The 19,169-nt window shown below is 32.7% G+C and overlaps 1 protein-coding gene across 1 annotated transcript; it reads right to left on the bottom strand.

Annotated features, from left to right (window-relative positions):
- Nucleotides 1-1,038: 1,038 nt before the first annotated feature.
- Nucleotides 1,039-13,619, bottom strand: LOC143248744 (target of EGR1 protein 1-like). The gene is made up of 7 exons (XM_076497420.1): nucleotides 13,266-13,619; nucleotides 9,537-9,577; nucleotides 8,368-8,535; nucleotides 7,526-7,673; nucleotides 6,920-7,179; nucleotides 5,872-6,034; nucleotides 1,039-4,321 (listed from the first exon to the last, which is right to left on the bottom strand). The coding sequence occupies exons 1-7, from the start codon at nucleotides 13,377-13,379 to the stop codon at nucleotides 3,812-3,814; spliced, it is 1,404 nt and encodes a 467-aa protein (XP_076353535.1). The 5' UTR covers nucleotides 13,380-13,619; the 3' UTR covers nucleotides 1,039-3,811.
- Nucleotides 13,620-19,169: the final 5,550 nt, after the last annotated feature.

The raw sequence follows: 19,169 nt of genomic DNA, 5'->3' as shown, positions 1-19,169 counted from the left end.
AGGGGCGACCATGTTTGGTATAACAGGGATTGGAACCCGCAGCCCTCAGATTGGGAGTCCAGCACCCTAACTACCGGACCACGGCGGTAAGAGGTATCAACGACAGCAAAAATAGACCTATATACTCACAACTGTAATGGTGACGAAAATATTGTTGAGAGTACAATCACGTTATGTAATCGCCTATGTTGACTTTGATGAGTGGATAGGGAGAGGTGAGTGACTCGGGCTCAAAGATGGTGATATACGAGAATTTGTTAAACAACAACAAGAGCTGACCAAGTAGTTAGGGTGTTCGACTTGCAATCTGTAGGTAGCGGATCTGCATCTCAATCCCACAAAACACGTTTGCTCCTTCAGCCATGGAGGCATTATAATATTATGATCAATCCCACTATTCATTGGTAAAAGAGTAGCTCAAGTGTAGTGGTGATTAGCTGCCTTACCCCTGGTCTTTTACTGCTAGATTAGGGACGGCTAGACCAGATAGCCCTCCTGTGGCTTTGAACGAAATTCATAATAAACCTAACAAATCAAAACAATACGAATTAGAAAGAAAAAAGCGTCAATAGAATAGAGGGTAAAAAGACTGAAAGAATAAAATAAAATAGAGAATAAAAGCACAAATTGAGGTTGCTAAGCTTACCCAACCAGAAAGACCTGAGAATGACAATGGGATCAGGTCCAAATAACTCAACCTACCCAAATTTGATTAGTAGAAAGACGATATAGGTGCTTTCCTGGAGAGATATGAAAGATTTACCCAAAGTCAGAACTGGGATAAAGTTAACTGCGCAGTTTGTCTCAGAATATGTAAACAGGTTTAAGTTTGCTATTCGCAGTCATTAATTAACTTCTACAACTACGTTTTGTAAGTAAAACGTTACGTCGAAATCATCACAACTTGTTTTCGTAAAACTATTATCTCTTGAGATGTAAGAAAGGTTCGATTCACGAAGGTTCTAATAAATGTATTGGGCTTGTGAATTATGTAAAGGCCTCTCAGCTTTATTCTTTCGAGGAAGAATAATTGGCGTATTGAGAAAGTAATTTTATTACTCATAACTAGCTGCAAGATATACAATTCATGCACGCACGCGTACACACACACAGTGGTTAAACTACCTTTGTTTGTTTGTGAATTTTGCGCAGATACATGAGGGCTATCTGCGCTAGCCGTCCATAAAATAGCAGTGTAAGACAAGAGGGAGGGCAGCTAGTCATCACCATCCACGGCTACTCTTTTACCAACGAATTGTATGACTGACCTTCAAATTATAACGTTCACACGGCTGAAAGGGCGAACATGTTTGGTGTGACGGGGATTCAAACCCGTGACCCTCAGATTACGAGTCGAGCGTTTCAACAAACTGCCTTTGTCTAAATATTAAGTAATAATTCAACAGTTCTGATATACGATAACGTGAAGTCTCTTCACACATTCAATTTATTTATAATACGAATTCTTAACCCTCAGTGGCACAGCGGCGCGTCTTCGGACTTACAATGCGAGAAATTGGGTTTCAATACTCGCGATTGGCAGAGTGCAGATAGTCTTTTATGTAGCTTTGTGCTTACCTTAATCAATCGTATAACATTATTTAATTAATATTTTCAATAATTATTTCTAGGAATAATGGCTTCAAGAAAAATTCAACAACAATAAAGTCTATCAGCCTTTCTTTTTCCAAACACGTCTAATATAAAATATTGATATAACAAAACAATATCATCTGTGAAAAGAAATTACATGGTAATTCTCTGTAATATTGATCTGTCAATAATACATATTCTATAATTTATATTAAATCTAATCTTGAATAAAATGGTTTAATTCAAAGTTAGCCTTGGTTTTACTAGCTTTAACAGCCAATTCGCTTTAGTGCAAATCCACGGGAACACATTCAAATATTTAGTCTTAATGGTATTGAAGTTAAACTCTGGTCTTAAAACGTTTCTTTTGTCTTTATAGCGTCATAACACAATCAGCCAGAGGTTGGAAACCTGGTTGATGTAAAGAGGAATATCACACGATACAGTAGAAAGAATGACATCTGTTCTTTTCGGATAATCTAACCAATATAATCTTTCTTAAGATGAGTGTTATAACTTACCATAAAGCCAACAAGGAAGGGATGCTCGATCAAACTGACAAACGTGCGTTTAATGATACCGTTAGTAGCCATACTGATCTGAAGAAATTATATCAAATACAAGGGGTGTGTTTAATGACACCTTTAGTAATCACACTGATCTAAAGAAATTATATCAAATACAAGGGGTGTGTTTAATGATACCTTTAGTAATCATACTGATCTAAAGAAATTATATCAAATACAAGGGGTGTGTTTAATGACACCTTTAGTAATCACACTGATCTAAAGAAATTATATTAAATACAAGGGGTGTGTTTAATGACACCTTTAGTAATCACACTGATCTAAAGAAATTATATCAAATACAAGGGGTGTGTTTAATGACACCTTTAGTAATCACACTGATCTAAAAAAAATATATCAAATACAAGGGGTGTGTTTAATGATACCTTTAGTAATCATACTGATCTAAAGAAATTATATCAAATACAAGGGGTGTGTTTAATGACACCTTTAGTAATCACACTGATCTAAAGAAATTATATTAAATACAAAAGGTGTGTTTAATGATACCTTTAGTAATCACACTGATCTAAAGAAATTATATCAAATACAAGGGGTGTGTTTAATGATACCTTTAGTAATCATACTGATGTAAAGACATTATATTAAATACAAAAGGTATGTTTAATTATAGCTTTAGCAATCATACTGATGTAAAAAAATTATATCAAATAAATGCAGTTGGAAACTTTAAAAAGGATGAAAACATGTCAGTTGATCTTGACTTATACATATATAATAACTGTTTAGTAGCATTACTTTAAATGTACAACTAATTTACAGGATGATATAAAACTCAATGTATTAATTGCTTCTATTATGTTTCTTTTAATTAGTAATTATCACTACTAAACATAAATATTGCACGTGTAATTAAACACTTAAAGGAGAAAGCCACACAATGGGTTATCTTTGCTAGTCTTACTGTATGTCTAGAACCTTGCATTTTCAAGTTAACAAGCATAGATGGCACCAGCCTCATCTCAAGGAGGCAGGGTAGACAAAACATTGAGGAGCTACACTCTACATATTATGAGCACAAATATCATGTTTAAGAAACGAACCAGGGTTAACAGTAAACATTGTTTGTTGGGTGTAAGGGACTACAGGGAAGGCTTATGCACATTTTGGGATAGCTTGAGTCCCATCAAACTAATATTACTACTACCTTGGTTATTAGCCCTCAAGTATCGCCGAACAATAAGGTATCACCCCTTAAACAGAAACTAGAAGATTATTAATAAGAAATAAAGAATTATGTTCTGCAACAACCAGAAACTTTTGTTTTAGTTGATTAAGTGTTTGTACATAATTTTGTACCGAACAGTAAACTTATCTTATAACTCTACAATTTTCACACACCAAAGAGAAAATATTCTTTCTGTAAGATAACAAAGAAGGAGAAAGGTATTGGAATTCCTGAAGACAATGCCTTAGTTACACAAATAACATTTATTTAAAATACATATTATACAAAAAATGAAAGACATTGCATCTTATTTCATGGTTCCCAGGGTTTGCTACTTTAACGTTCTCTTCTTTTTTGTCACAAGACTGTAAACACGAAAGAAGATATAAAGAAAAATCTGCAAATCCTCATACAAAACCCAATTTGAATAATATAATTTATTTCACTGGGCGTGTCTCTGTGTTTATTCTTTTCCCACAACAGAAGATAATTTCTCTCTGTGTGAACTGCTAACTTTCGTAAAGTTACTTGGAACAATGTTTAGTGGCATATCTTTTCCAGTTAGGTAGATCTTATTTACCAAATCCTGTACTCCGACTTGCGTGGCACACAGAATACCATCACTAGACTTTTTTGACATGTAACTCAGAATGTACGTAGCAAGAGTAAATCCCGTCATAAAAGAATCAAACCCAGCTCTGTGGATGCCCGACGTCTTGAGTAACGATTTCTCCAACGTTGTTTCTAATATGGAAGTGATGCTCACGTCCTTCGTTTCTTCGTTCTTATCTTCACACACGTCCATATCCACTGTTGCGCTGGTATTTGTTTTTAGACATGGAGACTCCTTGCTTCTGTTACATTTTTTCCTTTTTTTTTTGTTTTTCTTTGATTTTTTACCCTCTGCATCTAGAATGTCATCAATGTTATGCGAGTCGGGGCAGTTTCGTCCCTGGCTACACCAGCCATGGCTCTGAATAAAACAAAGTTATAAAACATTTTGAAACAAGCATCACAGTACTTAATGTTGTTATATCTATTGTATAATAATAACCACGTGTTAATAGACAAACTATTAAGCTAATTAAAAAAAAAGGAATACTAGCTCATTCAGATGTTTTTTTTACTTTAAATTGGTATCTATAAATAGTTGTTCTAACTATATACCAACATTCCAGCAGAATTATTTACTATTACTACCTTTATTTACCTGAATATACAAATACAACACATCATAACTTTTACCTATAAATAACCTATTTTACATAAATACATGGATAAAATGTACCATAAGAAGATAACACAAACATTTTACAATACAATGGCTACTACAATGAATTAGTTTGAACAATTCACACATAAATAAGCACAAATACTGTTATGAAATGTATAAAAAATTTTTACAACAAAAATACAATATATTTTTTTTATATTCAACCAATAAGGTGTGAAATTCACACCAAAAAGTACTTAATAATGAAACAACAATGCAAAACCCATAATGAAGTATTTTTATTGAACAAATAAGGTGTGAAACATTCAGAATAAAACACTTAATAACTAATCAATAGTGTGAAACTGTCAGAATAAAACACTTAATAACCAATCAACGATGTGAAACTCACTTAATGAATCATTTTATAATGAACCAACAAGGTGTGAAACTGTCAGAATAAAACACTTAATAACCAATAATGTGAATGAATCATTTTATAATGAACCAACAAGGTGTGAAACTGTCAGAATAAAACACTTAATAACCAATCAACAATGTGAAACTCACTTAATGAAGTATTTTATAATGACCCAACAAGGTGTGAAACTGTCAGAATAAAACACTTAATAACCAATCAACAATGTGAAACTCACATAATGAAGTATTTTATAATGACCCAACAAGGTGTGAAACTGTCAGAATAAAACACTTAATAACCAATCAACAATGTGAAACTCACATAATGAAGTATTTTATAATGACCCAACAAGGTGTGAAACTGTCAGAATAAAACACTTAATAACCAATCAACAATGTGAAACTCACATAATGAAGTATTTTATAATGACCCAACAAGGTGTGAAACTGTCAGAATAAAACACTTAATAACCAATCAACAATGTGAAACTCACTTAATGAAGTATTTTATAATGAACCAACAAGGTGTGAAACTGTCAGAATAAAACACTTAATAACCAATCAACAATGTGAAACTCACTTAATGAAGCATTTTATAATGAACCAACAAGGTGTGAAACTGTCAGAATAAAACACTTAATAACCAATCGACAATGTGAAACTCACTTAACGAAGTATTTTATAATGAATATACTTCTGACCATAAAATACTTAATAGTAAACCAGCAGTGTGAAGCACACAAACAACTTATTTCACATTGAAGAGCCAATAATGCGTGAAACTCTTAACATAAAGTACTTAATAAGAGAAAAATGTTACAGCCACAAATGTTTTCAATGTTAATAACTTTTGATAGTTCTACACAACTGATACAAAAAGGGATACATACAGCGAAGTGCTTGCAGACCTTGGGTTTGTTCTCTATTTCCTTTCCGCATAGGAAAACCTGACAATCTCGATACTCAACACATAGAGCCAAATTTTTGTACTCCAGAAACTCTAATTCAACATATGGTTTTCCACTCTCCATCTTGTCAATGTTGTCTCGCTGTCTACAAAAGTCCAGAATGTATATGTATATAATGTGGAATTTGATCATATATACATTTTTCATCAATACTCAAAGTATATCAGTAAAAGCTGGAAACTGACCAATTAAAGCAACATGTTTTCTAGTACCATTGGAATTATTTTATTTAAAGATCATCCATTTGATGTTTTTCCATAAATAATCAGAACAGTTTAGAGTTTCTAGCATAACACTAGAATTATTCTCACTGGAACTTAAAAACGTTCACACTTTCTTGTAACCATTTACCTTTAATAAAGTTTCCAGTTTCCAATGTAACACTAAATTTATTTCCACAAACTTTTAGGAATGTGTAACAATGGAACTACTTCCATTAACCATTAGAATGGCTAACTAGTAATTTCAAACTTACAAGCTGTGTCAATATAAAATTTAATGAAACATCAAATACCTCAATGAAACAAAGTAGTAGTTTTAAGTAACACTGAAATCAAAATAATTACCTAGAAACATTATTCACACTAGTTTTTAATTTTCTAATTATATAAAAAAAACTGATTACTATAATCTCAGGTTTTCAATTCCAGGAAAAAAGGAAGTTGCTTATAACAATGACATATAACCAGTGACAATGTTCCATTTATAAACCAAATAAGTAACACATAACCTGGTCCTTTGATTTTTTGAAAACACTGTTATAAGCTAAAGCTAAGCTGTTGTCTCACTGTCTTAAAAAGTAGACATCATTCACATATTGGGAATTCATATTTTACAGAAGCTTGAAACAAATAACTATTTTTGAGATAAAACATAAGTTCTGTTCTTTAATCAGCTCAATGATACACAGTGTTTTATTTTTCAGTATGTCTCAGACCAACAACACTTATCCTTTGAATTTTTGACTGACCTCTTGCGAAAAATGTATTCCAAGTATGAGGCAGGAAGCCGAGCATGGAAATCTGTAATGTATTTGGTGTCATAAACACCTTCCGGAAAAATCTCAGCAATGTTAGCTATAAATGTAGAAATATTGGCAGGAGCAGCACAGTAGAAACTGTGGTATAAAAACACGAGGTCAACCAAACCATTATGTAGGACAACAGGTCGATTACTTCTGATAAGTTCTGAAAACAGCTCACGCAGCGATGGCTCCTTGGACGTCCCTGGCTTATAAGTTAGTAGAAAAACAAACAGAACAGTAAAATTAAACAAAAATGAACTATTATTTTTTCATGACAACTGAAATAATGAACAAAAGTGTGGAATAGAAGCTATTTTTGATTCTGCACATGGATCTTTGTGACATCTGAAGTTATTACAGTTGATTATCTACTGTAATGAGATATAATATTTTAACATTAAATGTTCATAAAATACTGTATTGTCTATACAAGGATTAACACTATTTAAAAGTGAAAGTAAACATATTTTTATAAATATTTACTAATAATTTACAGACCAAGTAATTAAAAAAAAACTCAAAATAGTACAAGTAAAAAACGTTTTTACTTACTTTGTCATCACCTCTATAATATGGTAGCCCCAAAGAGTACTGACGGTTAAAATCAAAACCGTGATCTACCAAGAATTTCAGAGAGTCGGGTTCTACAGTGTAGTCTTCATTACACAAGACTAGAATATTAAATGTCTGGACAAGAAACCTGGACAAAAAATACACATTCATATTTCATACAATAGAAATATGTTACATGTTTATAATGTAGGTGTCTTTTGAGAATTCTTTTAGATATTAAATATATATTTTTATCTTGTTAGGTGTTTCCTTTTTTTGAGTTTTGTATCTCTGTAGGTGCACTTGCAACACTATATACAAATACAGTTAATGATTTGTAAAGACAGTTTCAAAACTATTCTAAATACATGAGGCAATACTATATCCATACACAATAAAATGACCTGTAAAGATAGTTTCAAAACTATTCTAAATGCATTAAGCAACACTGTATCCACACACAATATTAGTACCTGTTACCTTAGCTTCAAAACTACTCTAAATGCATTAAGCAACACTGTATCCACACACAATATTAGTACCTGTTACCTTAGCTTCAAAACTACTCTAAATGCATTAAGCAATACTGTATCCACACACAATATTAGTACCTGTTACCTTAGCTTCAAAACTATTCTAAATGCATTAAGCAACACTGTATCCACACACAATATTAGTACCTGTTACCTTAGCTTCAAAACTACTCTAAATGCATTAAGCAACACTGTATCCACACACAATATTAGTACCTGTTACCTTAGCTTCAAAACTACTCTAAATGCATTAGATAACATTATACACATATACAGAATAGTTACTTGTAAATGTAGTTTGAAACAAACCTAAACGAGTTTTCAATGTTATTTTTGCTGCATTCTTCCTCATTGCAATTATTCTGATTGTCAGATTTATCATCAGTGGTACTAAGCCGAAAGCAAGACAGCCCAAGTGATATTATTGCTCGACTACTTACAGCTTCGGAAATAGCTTTGTAACGATCTTCAATACATCTAAAATGAAAAAAAAAAAAGTTTTCACATTACAATTATCTATTCTCTTTCAAGATGAAACAAAAAATATATTAAACTATTATAAAGGTAGATAACAGTACTAGGTCCAAACCAGTCAATACATTTCAGCTCAAAAAAGGGTTTTATAAAAGCTGATATTAATAAGAATAGTGATGACAATTACCATGTAAATAATACAAAAAAATAAAAACTACTATGACAAACTAACATATGTACTAGACACCCATGCTGGTATAAACGTTTAATTTTCCTTCCGCATGGTTAACAACGTGGTGTGAGAAATGTAAATTAATTCACATAATAGATACTACTGCTGGTGTGAAAATTTAGTCCTATTTGGTTCTGAATGTATAAACTTGACAATGGTCTAGTCTACACACGTTTTTTTACACAAGAAAAAACTTTTCAATAATGGAAGTAAATTTAAGGATGGTTAACATCAATCCCTCAAATATAAAGCAAATAAAAACTTGTTATATTGGTATATTACAGTTTATAAATAAATAAGTTTATAAGCTGCATCTAGTGGAAAACAATAAATTCTTGATCTGAGTCCATTATATCAGAGAAACGTAATTTCAAGAAGTCTTGATATAAATTGATCTGGAAACACAGATGTATATTATGTCTCATTGGTATGTTTGTTATATATCACATATGGCTTATGAAAGTTTGTAACAAAAAAAGTATAGTTGGTTTAGAAGTCCATCCACAATGTGATTTTTATGGCCTATTATTATATGCTTTTGTAACCTTGTGATGATTTTACTTTTAACCGTCAGTCTGTTCTAGGGCTTTTAGAATATCAACAAAATGGTTGATATTTACAGACCAAGTAATTAAAAAAAAGACTCAAAATAGTACAAGTAAAAAACGTTTTTATAAAAATAAAGGCATTAGCCACAATTCCAGACAGTAAAGTCTTTACCATTCAACATCAGACATATTCAAGTAAATTAGAAAACAAGAAAAAATGTTACCGAGCGTTTAAGTTTTTCCGGTTTCCTAGTCCACTGAGCTCCTGCAAAAAGAAAACAAATAATGAAGATAATAAATGCATATTTAAAAATAAATCATTTAACAAAATAAATAGACATAAGGAAAAAAACACATGTAACCACTTGTTTCCAGTTATGTTCAATAACATTTCTAACATCTTAATTCTTAGGAAATTTTAAATTATCAACTACTTAGCTTCAGCTGTAGTGTTATTCAATGAAATAATGAACAAAAAATTATATCACAAGGTACCCATCAGTTTTTGGTTTTTCTGAACATGATTTCTGTAAAATTACAAACTTAATAATGTTGCTATGACTCCAGTAGCACATATAAAAAGTTCCAAAATAATGAATAATCATTGAAAAAAACTCAATAAAGATATCTACAAGAAACAAGTTAATACCCATATAACGTCATAATAAAAAACATCTAGGGTTGAAATTATATCAACAAAATTCAATATGAAAAGTATTTCAAATACTATTATTAAACAGAAATCAAAGAAGTTACAATAAAATAGACAAGTGAAGGGAATTAGATATATCATCATGACAATATTTTGGGACAACATGGGACCTACTGGTCCATCTCAGCTTTTCTATCCTCTGAAATAAACTAAGTAAAAACTAACTTAATAAATAAAAAGTTATAAAGACAGTCCTTATTATTCATATACTTATCAAGGTTTTTCTTAAACTCACTCAAATTTACTGCCTCCACGACTCCTGAAAAAAATCCATTTTTTGTCCACCACAATGTTAGAAAAATGAAACTGACTTAACTGAAGATAACTCCTATCCTGTCAAAATCTATACCAGTTTCTCCTTGTCATACTGTTCTCATTGTTAAGTATGAAAAAATATGATACATCAGCACTATCAATTCTCTTTACAATTTTACACATCTCAATCAGATCCACTTTAACTCTTCCTTTTTCAAGAGAAAACAATGAGATATTTCAGCCTCTTCTTGTATGGCAACCCCTTTATCAGGCAACCCTTTCCAACAGTTCAATGTATTTGCCAAGATAAGGAGCCCAAGACTGTACACAGTATTTCAGATGTGCCATAATCAGTGACTTATACAATAAAATTACAACCCTTTTAGACTTGTAATCCACACTTCTGTACATAGAAACAAAAATTCAATTTACTTTACTACTAGCAACAGTACACCACTTGGATGGTTTTAGAGATTGATCAACTACCACATCAAGTTCTCTTTCTTTCATAACACTGTTACAATTATTCCCATCCAAATTATTCTTATAATTTAAATTACGATAACCCACATGTATTATAATTAAAATCCATCTGTCAAACTCACTATATTATCTAAATCCTTTTGTAATCAGCAGCATCCTTTTCATAGGTAGCAATACCAAAGACCTATATAAGTAGTCTACTCACTATTCTTTTATCTGCATCATGGATGTAGATCAAAAAGTGCAAATGTCCTAAGACTGAACCTTCAGTAAGCTCACTTATGACATTAATCCAGGTTACTCCATTTCTAACAATCTCCTACTTTCTTCCATCAAGCCACTCTTCTATCCAATTTGATGACTTAACTCTGACACCTACAGACATATTTTTACAAGCTTGTTATGTGCTTTCCGAAAATTCAGATACACCAAATCTACACCCTTATCTTCATGTACATAAGAAGTGACCTTTTCAAAGAATATCAAAAGATCTGCAAGGCAAGATTTTTCCTTAGTTAAGCCATATTGAATATACAATAAAAGTCTAAACTTTGTTACATGACTTTGCAAAGCATCTTTTATCAGACTGTCCACAGGAGTTACATGAGGAAACTTCCAATCCTATCAAGAACTAGCCAAAAACAGTATTAAGTGGCTCAAATATAGAATTTTAACCTCTTTAAAAAACATTGGGGAAATATTATTTTATCCAGGAACCTTACCATTATTTGAACTTCCCCATTTTTTTTTTAAACAGCACAGAACTAATGCAATCATCTTGTTTAATCTCTTTTCCACTTATCAACTGTTTAAGATGTGGATTACTGTTTAAATCTTCATCAGTAAAAACTGAAGAAAACACCAAATTTAATAACCCAGCCATCTCACAATCATCAGATATTAGTCTTCCTTTATCACCCTTCAATGGTCACACCCCCATTCTAATATTCTGTTTACTATTAAATTATTTACAGAAATCCTTACAGTTAATTTTCAGCCAACCTTCTCTCATACATCATTTCTGATGTCCTAATTTCTTGTTTCACTAACTTTCTTGATCTTCTAAATTACCTTTCATACCAGTCAATTCAAATTTCTTGTACTTATAATGTTTTTCTTCCATTTAATCCCTTAAGCTCTTTGTGAGCCAACCTGTTTTTTTCACTTCCAGCTACCATTTTCTTTTTATAAGATATTGTATCCTGGAACTTCTTAGTGCAGTATAAAATCTGAAAGTAAATTTATCTTTCTTATTTTGACTATGCAAGGCTAGATAAAGACTGTCATAATTCAAGGAACTTTTAGTCATAATATGTGATCACATTTTATTTGTAATTTACACTTATTAATTCAGATTACCTTTTCTTTAAACTGTTGTTAATGTATTCTAACAAAAGTTATCTTCGAAACAACTTTTATTTTAACATCTGTTTTTATAACAACAGTTAAACATGGAACTATCAAATGTCAAATCCAACATGGAACTCTAAAGCCTTATCAACTTCTGAACTTATGTGTTGCACATTTTTTTAGAGTACTTTCATTTCAACTGTTGTTATGAAATACTACCAATGAAAATGTACAAATATATAGAATGAGCATTTCTTTGTGAAGCCATGATGAATATACAATAAAATTCTAATCTTTGTTAATTGTCTTTGTAAAGCATCTTTTTAAGACTTTTCAAAACTTTTCCCACAACTGATGCAAGACAAATACGCCTATACTGGAACAATTTTTATAACTGCTTTATATCATAAAGCTTTTAACACTTGTTTTATAAACCATGTATTAACCATTTTTATTCTGATGTTCAAATATTATTCAATTCTCAGTATATCTCATTTCTTTGTCAGATATTTTAGAATGTAATTTATAAAAAAATCTTAAAACCTACAAGGACACATACAACTACACCTAATGACTATTTTGTTTCCGATAAAACTTCTAGACCAACTTATACTGGGCGAAAAACTACTAATAACTTCATCATTTATAATTAATTTTAAAGTTTTTTGCACAACATTCAACATATATACAAAATAATTGCCTTAAAACATTTTATATGAATTATAACGATAAGAGGCAATTAAAGTTCGTGTAGAATAATTTAAAACTCATTCCGTTCTACACATTACAATCCATGTGTATTACATCTGTACGTTACAATTTAAATATAAATATTCAAACTTTTCTTCATTTATTTTCTAACTTTTCAATGCATTACTTGGCTAAATTAGTTTTGAAATATTTATGTATTTTGGATATATGTCTATATATTTTTCTTATCTGAGCGATCTTAATTTTCAATTTTTCGTTATTACCACATCAGACCTAACGGTTAAAGCAACATTACATATATGGTACTAGTATTATTAAAATTTACTAACATATCGCAGTAAAGTCTTACAAACACTGTATCATGTGACCGAGTCTAAAGTCTAAGCCATTTGATATAAAATACTAAATTACACGATATTTTATTTCCAAATACATAACTTACAAGATCGATAGCAACAAAATATGATTTTTTGATGGATAATAGTAGGGTTGGCCACAACTGCACAAAATTTTCTTTATTCACTTCTACAATTGGAACACTCTTGAAAAAAGCCATATTTCGGTCTTGGCGCGAGATTCAGGCCTCAGTCTCGATAAAATACACTGTGCTCGCCTGATTAATTTATGAAAATAGAAAAAGGGATTACTTTTGTCGACTTATAATTAAATATTTAAATTTGACATAAAAACTTTTTACGTTTAATTTCATTTTCAATGCCAAACAAGTATATTTATGTTTAAAATAATATGATAGTGTTATACAGATAAGACAAGACTTTCAATAGTACACAAGTTGGTTGTTGTTACAAAACGGACTATTTAAACTATTTCCACTAGGGAGAATCAGTTTGTTTTTTAATTTTAATTTCGCACAAAGCTGCTCGAGAGCTAGCTGCACCAAACATGCTCGCCCTTTCAGCCGTGGGGGTATTATATGTGACGGTCAATCCCACTATTCGTTGGTAGAAGAGTAGTCCAAATGTTGGAGTTGGATGGTGTTGGCTAACTGCCTTCCCTTTAGTCTTACTATGATAAATTAGGGACGGTTAGCGCAGATAGCTCTCGAGTAACTTTGCGCGAAATTAAAGAAACAAACAAACAATTTAAAGAAGACAAGTACAAATCCATGTCTCGAAAAATAATTTTAATATGATCTAGAAGCCGGCTCCTGGATTCACTTTTCTGTTATTAAAATTTGGGAGGAGGTGGTTTTATAAAATACATTTCTGTTTTCAGTTATAGCAATCACTAATAACTGTTCGAAAATACTAACTGAGTTAATTTTGGGGTAGCAAACTTTATTTGTTATAATAAATTACAGAATGTACATCACAGAAAGGAATTATTTTAAAATTTGAACTATACTGATGTATGAATTTTTTGTTGTCTTTCAAAATTTATAGTATTAGGTCATGCCTTAAGTAATGTTCGATTTTAGAATCAGAAGAAGATAAATGATTTAAAATACTTTTAATGTTATTTAATCAATAATATATGTTCCATTATTATTAATTACTTCCTGCCAACGATCCACAAGTTTATGGATGCCAATTCTATTAAAGTTTTGGGGTTTGGAGGAAACGAATGTAGAAAGGGTAGTTTTGACATCTTCATGTGTTCCAAGTTCTTTTCCATCAAGATAGTTCTGGAAAATAAGAATGATGGGGACGTTTTTCCCAGTCCATCTCTTCAAATTTTGCATATGTGATCCTTGCTGTGTGGGTTCACACATTATTCTGATGTAACACAACACCTTTACGATTGATCAAAGCAGGCCTCTTTCCTTCAAGTGCAACATTCAAATGTTCTAACTGTTGACAATATAAGTTTGATGTAACCGTTACATTGAGTGGCAGCAACTCAAAGTGGATCACACCGACAATATTCCACCAAACATTTAACAAGACTTTCCTAGAGTGAAGGTCCATTTTGGGCTGTGCTTTAGCCAGTTTACCTGCACTAAGCCATTGTCTGCGGCGCTTAACATTTTTATAATATATTCATTTTTCATCTCTAGTCAATAACCTGTCCAAAAAAAGGGGAGCTACATTCACAAGAGTGCAGAGAAGGGGAAATATTCAATCTTGCTCTAAGGTTGGCTTCTGTCAAATCCTGGAAGACCCGTTTTCCAAGTTTTGACACCTTTCCAAGCTGTTGCAGATGACGGTGAACTGTTGAATAGGTTAAATTAAACTTTTGTGTTAGTTCTTTAACTGTTACAGCACAATCTTCATCAAGTGCAGTGAGCAGCAAGTCATCATTAAACTCAACAAGACGACCTAAAACATGGCGCATCACTTAAGCTGTAGTCACCTGATCTGAACTTCTGAAACCACTTTCGACGTTTGCTTTCATTAAGAAACTGTGCACCATAAACACCTTGAATGTTTTGTATAGTTTCTGCTGCACTGTTGCCTTTTTTAAACACATAAAGTATTTTATGCCTACTGTGTTCCTCAGACATATCCATCTTTATAAGGGTTTATTTGATTAATGATCCAAAAAAGTAGAGTTGGGTTAGTTTATTTGTTTGAACATTTTTATACACGTTCTACTACATATTTTAGCCATTAAAGCCTTCTACAAAGACAGAAATTTAAGCACTTTATGTATTAAATTTTCGGACATTACTCATGGGATGTCCTGATACATACTAAAGGGTTTTTTGTTTTGAATTAAGCACAAAGCTACACAATGGGCTATTTGTGCTCTGCCCACCACGAGTATCGAAACCCAATTTATAGTGGGTAAGTCCGCAGACATACCACTGTGCCACTGGGGGGTCACACTAAAGGGATTTACAGTTTTTGATAAAAGTTAAAAAAAACTACCTTTATACTCAAGATAAATATATAACAAATATATTTTTATTTAAACAAACGCCTTCCTTTGCGGCTTCGTTGTGGTTAATATACATCACGTAGTAGGAAACAGTATTATTTTCGTAGATTTACAGGAAAAAAAAAGTTTATGTCAATTTACAATTGGCAGTCTAATCCCTTTATTACTTTCACATGCTTTTAATATATGTTGTTCGATTTTGAATTTCACACAAAGCTACAAGAGGGCTATCTGCGCTAGCTGTCCCTAATTTAGCAGTATAAGACCAGAGGAAAGGCAGTTAGTCATCATCGCCCATCGCCAATTCTTGTGTTACTCTTACTAACAAATAGTGGATTGACTGTCACATTATAACGCCTCCACGGCTGAAAGGGCGAGCTTGTTTGTTGTGACGGGGATTCGAACCCACGACCCTCGGATTACGAGTCGAGTACCTTAAGCACATCGCCATACAATTCGTAAACATACAACTATCGTTCATGTGCACACACATTTCAACACATGCTGCTATTGCACTTGAAGAATATGTTCACGTCCGAGTGAAACTGCATCCCAAAACACACATACTTTCCCTCAAACGGAATAAGTGTGGACGTATTTCAAGATGGTTTAGACAAAACTAGTGGTGATATTTGTTATTGTTAGCTGTAGTCAGTTACCTTGGAAACTGATTCAGTTACATGTAGTTTAAGGTCTTGAAAAATTAAAAAGAGATAAATATGGTTCAGTCTTTAAACTAAAACAAACTGGTTTAATTTCCTTAATATGTTTGATTTTTTTCGCAGAGATTCGTAAAATGTTTGTTATTTTTCGTTTTAATAAGAGTTATTATCATAACTCCACAAGTTGTTTTACGTATAGGCTTATTAACCAATCATTTGCTTCTTCTTACCAGTGACGTCATGAGTGGGTAAATCTCTTTATTAAGCAGCCAATCATTTGCACCGAATAGGGTTATACTTTTTGTATTGTTCGAGATTAAAAGTATAATTAACGTTAAGTTCGCGAGAAAAGAACAAGATATAATGTGACAGTCAATCGTTAGTAAAAGAATAGCCCAATAGGTGGTGGTGGTGGTTGATGATCACTGGCATCATTCCCCGAGTATTACTCTGCTAAATTATGAACGGCTAACGCGGATAACCCACTTGTAGTTTGTGCGAAGCTCAAAACAAACAAACTTGACATTTGGCATTTCTGCTTCGGTGTTTAGTGATTTTAGTAAGCAATCTCAGCCTTGCCAGATGTTTATGGTTTAACACCGAAAATATCTTTAATAGAGAAGTTTGTTTGTTTTTGAATTTCGCGCAAAGCTAATCGAGAACTATCTGCGCTAGCCGTCCCTAATTTAGTAGTGTAAGACTAGAGGGAAGGCAGCTAGTCATCACCACCCACCGCCAACTCTTGGGCTACCCTTTTACCAACTAATAGTGAGATTGACCGTGACATTATAACGCCCCCACGGCTGAAAGGGTGGGCATGTTTGGTGCGACCGGGATTCAAACCCGCAACCCTCGGGTTACGAGTCGAACGCCTTAACACGCTTGGCCATGTCGGGCCCCAATAGAGAAGTACACTGTTGTGATCATAGATGCTTTTTTGTTATTTGCTTGTATTTCGTGATCAAGACTACTTTATTGTTTATCATATTGTAAATTTTTCACAGCTATTTCAGTTGAAGTTATTACAGAATTGTTCACTTTAAGTGTACATTTTTATTGCATATGTAATGTTGTTTACTGTAACTACTTATTGTTGTGTGATGTTGATTGTTTATTTTTCTTCTTTAATGTATATGCAACAATAAGCAATTATTAAATATTTACAAAGCCAAGTGATTTGTTACCAAAATCACCAGTCTATAACACTATGTAACACAAATTTTGTAACTGGATAGTATGTGTTATTTCTTAATTGTTTATGTTGTAAAAGTACAGAAAATGGCCATTATTCCCTTCAAACTTTACTTTTGTGACCTGGATAATGAAATTTAGAAATTAACCTACTTTCTATGTAAAAACGGGCACATCTTTATTTACATAAGGTCTGAATAAAACAACATATGAAACAAGATTTACATGTGTTTATATTAAAGTTATACAAAAATGAACAAAAAAGTTTAGAGCTGAGTAATTTTTCGAAATTTGCGACTGTAATGTAAATCACTTTCACGTTTGAGCCCTCAAATGCAGTTTCCTATCATGATTTCGTTATACGTTTCCAAGTCACAAAAGCAAAGTTTGAAGAGAAAAATAGGTCTTCTCCATTCAATTTATGCATAAGAAATTGGGAAATAACACTTTCTGCCCAGGGACAAGAAAAAGTAAAAATTTTGTTACCTGTGTAATTGTTGTTTTTTTCTCTACTCTTGCTTTCAAATTTCATTAAAATCTCACTAGTTAGCGCTATCACATGCAATTTTCTCTCTAGTTTTTTCAATCCGTGTGCAGAATAAATTTTATTACGTGTACCACTATTAAGGCAGTGTGCTCTAAGTTTTTTTTTTTGTGGGGGAGAGGTATTTTCAACCATCAACCCTATAGAATAATTAGACCACTTTTAAATACAACAAGCTGGGTATTTGGACTTTAGGTTGTTGTTGTTTTTGAATTAAGCACAAAGCTACACAATGGGCTATCTGTGCTCTGCCCACCACGGGTATCGAAACCCGGTTTTTAGCGTTATAAGTCCGCAGACATACCGCTGAGCCAGTGGGGGGCTGGGGCTTTAGGCCTATAAAATGCCTGTGTCGTTAATGGTGGCAACGAGTGGGACTCCTCACCATTACCAAGGGTATGCGGGACATTTGATTGGTTGTTGTGCGGCCGTGTATTTGTACAGCTTGGAGGGAACACTGGTGACTCATCCTCGTGATTTAGCTTTCATCCTCAGGCTTTCATGTAAATTGTGAAGTTTAACATTTCGTTGAACATTTTTGTTGAATGTTCAAGACTGTTCACTTTAAGAGCTGTTATCTAGTCATTTAATGATTATTTATCAGTGATGACGAGAAACCCACTTGTTGAGAAAATTTATATGCAAAAACGGCTCGTTTGGGCTGAGAAAACACTTTTACATAGAAGAGCGAACAACGTTTCGACCTTCTTCGGTCATCGTCAGGATCACAAAGGGAACAGCTTTCTCAGCCCAAACGAGCCGTTTTTGCATATAATGATTATTTAGTTTTATACAAGAGTGTCAAAAGCTAATTATTTTAAGTTTGCTTGTTTTTGAATTTCGCGCAAAGCAACATGAGGGCTATCTGCGATAACCGTCCCTAATTTAGCAGTGTAAGGAGAGAGGGAAGGCAGCTAGTTATCACCACCCACCACCAACGAATAGTGGGATTGACCAAACATTATAACGTCCCCACAGCTGAAAGGGCAAGAATGTTTGGTATGAAGGAGATTCGTAATTACCCTCTAATTACGGGTCAGTTGTCTTAACCACCTGGCCATTCTCTCTTTCCTCCTCACCTGGCCATGTCGGGCCATAATTATTTTAA

Source organism: Tachypleus tridentatus, chromosome 4 (genome assembly GCF_004210375.1).
Source record: "Tachypleus tridentatus isolate NWPU-2018 chromosome 4, ASM421037v1, whole genome shotgun sequence".
In the NCBI taxonomy this organism is placed as follows: Eukaryota; Metazoa; Arthropoda; class Merostomata; order Xiphosura; family Limulidae; genus Tachypleus; species Tachypleus tridentatus.
Note: the sequence above shows the minus strand (reverse complement) of the source record. Positions and strands in the feature narration are given on the sequence as shown.

Coding starts and splice junctions, on each gene's coding strand:
- LOC143248744 (XM_076497420.1), bottom strand. CDS start 13,379: ATGGCTTTTTTCAAGAGTGTTCCAATTGTAGAAGTGAATAAAGAAAAT. Junction 9,578..13,265: donor ATTTTGTTGCTATCGATCTT/GTAAGTTATGTA, acceptor TTCTTTTTGCAG/GAGCTCAGTGGACTAGGAAA. Junction 7,674..8,367: donor AACATTGAAAACTCGTTTAG/GTTTGTTTCAAA, acceptor TTTTTTGTCCAG/GTTTCTTGTCCAGACATTTA.